General features: G+C 48.3%; 1 protein-coding gene across 1 annotated transcript in view; it reads right to left on the bottom strand.

Moving 5' to 3' along the window:
* Positions 1 to 2,690: 2,690 nt before the first annotated feature.
* Positions 2,691 to 5,554, bottom strand: part of stk40 (serine/threonine kinase 40) — a 27,749-nt gene continuing 24,885 nt past the window's right edge. Inside the window, exons 9-11 of the mRNA XM_080004929.1 lie at positions 3,328 to 3,447; positions 3,123 to 3,207; positions 2,691 to 2,926 (exon numbers count right to left, since the gene is read on the bottom strand). Coding sequence (XP_079861055.1) covers positions 2,705 to 2,926; positions 3,123 to 3,207; positions 3,328 to 3,447 — 427 coding nt within the window. The 3' untranslated portion in view covers positions 2,691 to 2,704. The remainder of the gene's footprint in view (positions 2,927 to 3,122; positions 3,208 to 3,327; positions 3,448 to 5,554) is intronic.

The following is a 5,554-nucleotide window of genomic DNA, read 5'->3' as shown; positions in this document are numbered from 1 at the left end:
AACGGAACAACACCCCAGACAGACGAGGGAAATAAAGAGCCCAGGGAATGAACTACTTCTTATGATGATGATGTCATGATGATGTCATGATGATGATGATGATGATGATGATGATGATGATGATGATGATGATGATGACGTCTTTTAGAAGGTCATGTTCGAGTCATGCGAGTGAGAAACTTCCTTCAGTTCAGTTTCCGGTGCAATGGTCACGTATTCATAGGAATTCATCACACTTTAGATTCTATGACGTAACGTATTTAATTCCCTTTGCAATTTGTGATGAGTTGCGCCCCCTGGCGGTGAACGGAAACCCAAGCGAGAAACAGGAGCACAGCGCCCCCTGCGGATGGAAAAGGCTTCTCCTGGTGGAACTGGCTCAACACAGCGACAGCAGCAGAGGAGGGTTTCCATATCAAAGTTTATTGCTGACATGCATGTAGAGATCTGATGAAGTACAAAAATATGTCTTTTATACAAACCTGTGTCTTCCTGCTGTACAAGAACCAAGTTTTATTACTTTTATTGTGTGTCCATGCCAGCGGCTCCCGTCGGGTTTCCAACCGTCGACCACATTTCGCCGCTAGCATATTTAACTAAATATAATTAAAAAATAATAATCAATTTGACCCTCCTCTCCTCCCCTTCTTCTTCTTCCTTTTCAGAGAAACCCACAACAAAAAAATAAAATTAAATTCTACTTTCATCCCAAATCGCCGCTGGTTTTTCCAAAATCCTTAAATTCAAAACCCATGCAACAGTCACGTGTTTGAAACGACGAATGCAAGGCTCACAGTGTCCATGCGTCACAGTCCCACCAACACACAAAACTAAAAGTTTAAAACTGAATCCAATGAGCGACGCCCGAGCGGGAGCAGGAAATACAATCCATCAGGACGCCGCCGATCAATAGCTTTGATTGGTTTCCACGGGTTTGGATCAGAACGTCCTACTCTACTACAATACTGCTCTGGAGCGCCGCGACCGTGAGAAGAAACAAACAAAGAATAAGAATCAGGTTTCCTAGAAGCTCCCGATCTGCAGAGATGCTCGTACAATCACTAGGAAAAAAATATATATCACTCCCGCGAGGAAAATCAAGATGGCGACGATAATAATAATAATAATAATAATAATAATAATAATGAGCAAATCTTTTTTTTCCTCTTTCCATAAAAAATAGAGCTATGCCAAAAAAGTCCACAGTCAGTCTGGTTATTTAGTGTAGCTTAACTCCGCCGCAGACGGAAACATGGCAAGAAAAATGGACCAAAAATAACAAATACAAATAAAAATATTTTTGGTGGAAAACAGCTTCTGGGGCGAGGGAAACCAAACCAAACTGAACTAAACAACAATGACGGGCGGGGGCTGTTTTTCTTCCGTTTTTGGGCGACGGGAGTTTTTCACTGGTTCAACTGGTGAATGAGCTGGTTCAGCCTCTAGGGGGCGACAGAATAAATAACTGAAGTGAAATGAGAGGACGAGAGGAAGGGGAACCACGACGGAGCTCCCCGAGCCGAGCCCGGACCAGCCGAGCCCAGCCGAGCCCGGCTGAGCCCGGCTGAGCCCAGCCGAGCCCGGCCCAGCCCGGCCGAGCCGCGGGTTCCCTTCGTCCAGAAACACAGCCGCGGGAGCCCCAGCAACCCCACGCTCGCCGGCCGCGGGTTCGAATCCCGTCGCTTGGAAAACAAGGAAGGAGGAGCCAAAAGGAGCGGAAACCAGGAAGTCCCCACCATCACAATCAAACAGCAGCACCTCAATCAATCCCCCAAATCAATCGCCCACCGATGGCTCTGATTGGTTCAGCCCCAATTGGAGTTCGACGTGACCCCCCGACGGGCACAGGAAGTGCCCGTCGGGGGGGGGACAGGAAGTGGAGCAGCGCCTGGAAGCCACTGGATTGGGAGCGAGGCGGGTGCAGGTTGTCTTTACCTTAAAAGACGTGATTTTTTTTTTTTTTTGGCAATAGAAAATAAAAACAAAATAAACAAAAACAAAGAAAGAAAACAAACAGGAAACAACAGCGTTTCCCTGCGCGGCCTTGGCGTTGTGATGCTAGCTGCCCGGATGCTAAAAAACAGGTTTCCACGGCGACACACACACACACACACACGTGTCTCTGGGGTGAAGATGCATTAAATGCTACTTGTTAATTGTGGTGAATAATCCGGGGGGAGGGGGCGGAGCTTATTCAGATTGGGAGCATCACCTGGAGAAAGGTTTCGACGCCTGTTGACGTGAGTGATCCCTCGTTTTCAAGGAAACCGTGAGCGAGTGAGTTCAGACGGAGAGAGAGATGGAGGGTGGAGGTGGAGGGAGGTTGGGGGCGTCAAGAGGTAGATCCATTGGAAGTGAAGAGCTGGAGAAGAACAGACGGAGGGAGGTGTTGGAGGTGGAATGGAGGACATGTGATCCGGCGGGTGTTGCTACATTACTCTGGCCCTGCGTGGTGGTGGTGGTGGTGGTGGTGGTGGTGGGGGGAGAGGTTGTGGCTTTGATAGTCTCTTCAACACACCCCCCCGTGGCCCCCTGGTGGACGGGCGGAGCCGTTGACCGTAGTGATCCTGCAACACCATGTTTCACCAGCAGGGGGTGGAGGTGGCACCGTCACAGATCCAGGGTCGCAGTTTGTTCATGTCCAAAGCCCCCACCACCTCCTCCCTCCCCCCACATCCCCCCCAGGGAGTCCGGGTGGGCGGGGTCACTTCCTGAGGAAGCGCTGGGCCAGCATGGCGGCGTCCAGCGGGCTGACGGGCTGGGCGTCGTGGCCGAGGCGTCGCACCGGGGGCAGAGCGCCCAGCGCCCCCCGCTGGCTGGGCGGGGGGAAGGCCTCGTGCAGGACGCTCTTCTCCTCCGCCAAGAGCAGCTGCTGCCGCATGTAGTTCTCAAACTCATACTGAGACGACTCCTCCGTCACCTTGGCCTGCAATATGAGGAAATATTCCCAAAAATACTGTCATTCCTAAATATATTGTGTTCTGAAAATATTATTTTCCAAATATTGTTTTGAGAATATAAATGCAAACAGCAGCAATTTCCTTTTCGACGTTTTAAACGTATTCATTATGGTTTTGTTGATTTTAATCAGCAAACACACGACATAAAGCTCCAGGCGTCACCTCCTGCAGCAGCTCAGGATGCTGCACCTGGTCGTCGATGTCCGGGACGACCTGCAGAGGACCGGTGAGCGACGACACCGACTGCCTGCAGCGCAGAGAAAAGAGATGAGACGGAAAGAAAAGAGATGAATCAGATTGATCTCCACTCCACCATCTCCACTCTGTCCAGTTGAATGCTGGGGGTGGGGGTGGGGGCAGCCCTCACCAGGAGGCGATGATGGCGCTCAGTGACTCCAGCACCTCGCCGGCCGCCAGCCTCTGCTGCGGGTCCAGAACCAGCAGCTTCCGGATCAGACACACCGTGCTCTCCGACACCCGGCCGTCCCTGAGGGAGCAGGAAGCGGTCGGTGCAAACACACATGAGGGCCGGCAAAGCGCTGAGGGGCCCGTTACGCTGCGTTTCAACAAGTTCATATGGGCCCCTCGGGTGCTCAAAACATGGTTTTGACTTTTTCTGCAGAAAATATCTCTCAGATGATGTATTTGAGCCATTTTATTTGATCCTCTGTTACCGCCCTGTTCTCGACGGCTGTTTCAGTGTAAATGAGCTGCCTGGCCCCTGGTTCTGGGAGCCAATGGGGTTTGAGCCTGGCTTGGATCTGTTGTATTTATCTGTGAACTTCCACTGATGTCACCTCATCAATCCACCAAAATGTGTTTCTCAACAAATTAGATGTGAAATAATCATCCAGTTGCTGCATCTTCATCATATTAGATCCACGAGGCCTCGTTTTAAAGTTTGTTCCCACTTTGGTTGCTGTGCTCCAGGCTTGTTGGAGACACGGCCGCTACAGGAATTTTGGTTTCATGTAAACGTTGTAAAATAAATCATAAAGATAAATACGGCGACGATAGAAACAGTTTTTATTGGTTCTGTTTGATGAAATGCACATACTTTAAATTATTATTATTATTATTTTTTTTTTTTAAACACAGCAGAATTACTTTTTAAAATACTTACATTTCCCTCGTCTGCAGTTTCTTCACAGACTGTTGGTATTAATTCCTCTTTCTTTAAAAAGATTTGTGCTGGTCTGTGCAGCCAACAAAGCACTTCCCATGCTTAGGCTACTGCTATGGGTGGAGTGACTCAGATGGGGGGCGGTTCTAACTCCACTGAGGCTCCAGGAAGGTGCTGCAAAGCTGAACGCCTTGTTGAATCACATGTTTTCTGACCAAGGCAGCTCACAAAAAACTGGCCGGGTTGTCTTGTTCCACAGGGTGTCAGAGACTCAAATGTATGTGCACAAGCACTGAAATAGTGAGTTTTTCATCATAGGCCCTTTTAAATCAAAATATCATTATTTCCCAAAATTGGGCTGGAAATAAAGATTTTATTTTACTCGAAAACAGTGCATTGAGGTATAGGTCCGCTATGGTTTGATTATTCAGCACAGAAACACAAAATGATCTTTATCAAAATGTATTTAATGGTATTTTCACCATAAACCTCATCAAATTCCTTCGCACTGAGCCAGTTGCAAAGACAAACCGCCCAGTTTACATGAAATGATATTTTTAGCCACGGGGGCTACGCTGTGACCAGTAGGAGGGCCGCCGCGGTGAGCACAGGAGCCTAGGGCGCGGCCCCTGGAGCCGCAGTGGGTGCAGAACATAGATAATAAAATAAAATAAATGTAATAAACCTTATTCATTATGCTGCAGAGCACCCTCACGTCCACTTCCACAGGGGACCCCTAGGGGGGGCCCTAAACACATTTTATTTGATTTTCGACCGATAAGACTTTTTCAAGGCTCATTTTTGTCAAAATACTTTTTGAAGACCAGATCTGGTTTTTACGGAGAAAATATTTTTTTTGCAGATAACGCAGCATGCAGTCGTAGAGAGAACAGGCGGTGGCCTTTGTGCCAAGGTCACACAGAAACAAATTCCACAAGCACCAGTTCAACCAGGACGACGTGAGCAGCACGCTGAGCTCAGCTCAAGCAGATCGACGTCTGACGGAGTCAATCACACGGCGGAAACGGAGTCAGTCGCACTATGAAAAGTGAGTCAGTCGCACTATGGAAACGGAGTCAGTCACTATGGAAACGGAGTCAGTCGCACGATGGAAACGGAGTCAGTCACTATGGAAACGGAGTCAGTCACTATGGAAACGGAGTCAGTCGCACAGGAGCTGGAGGAGCCGTCTGCTTCTTTTCAGCCGCGTGGGAACATTTGAGCTTCCCATTGAACTACGACAGCGATGGAGAGCGAGTGGTGGGCGGGACGAGGGCTGTGTGTCGGTGTTGTTCCACAGTTGTAGGGTATTGAAACACTCCTCCTAATACACAGGTTTTATATTTTATTATTCTACCGTAATATTATTATTTTATTATTCTACCGTATAGTGACATTTAAAAAGCTAGACCCCGAATATATAATGACACCTCTTTTTCAAACGTATTTCTAGGAAAAAAACAACAACAAC

The sequence above is a fragment of the Zeus faber genome (genome assembly GCF_960531495.2).
Source record: "Zeus faber genome assembly, chromosome: 8".
NCBI classification, from domain to species: Eukaryota; Metazoa; Chordata; class Actinopteri; order Zeiformes; family Zeidae; genus Zeus; species Zeus faber.
The sequence above is the reverse complement of the archived record's forward strand: the minus strand, read 5'-3'. Positions and strand labels throughout refer to the sequence as shown.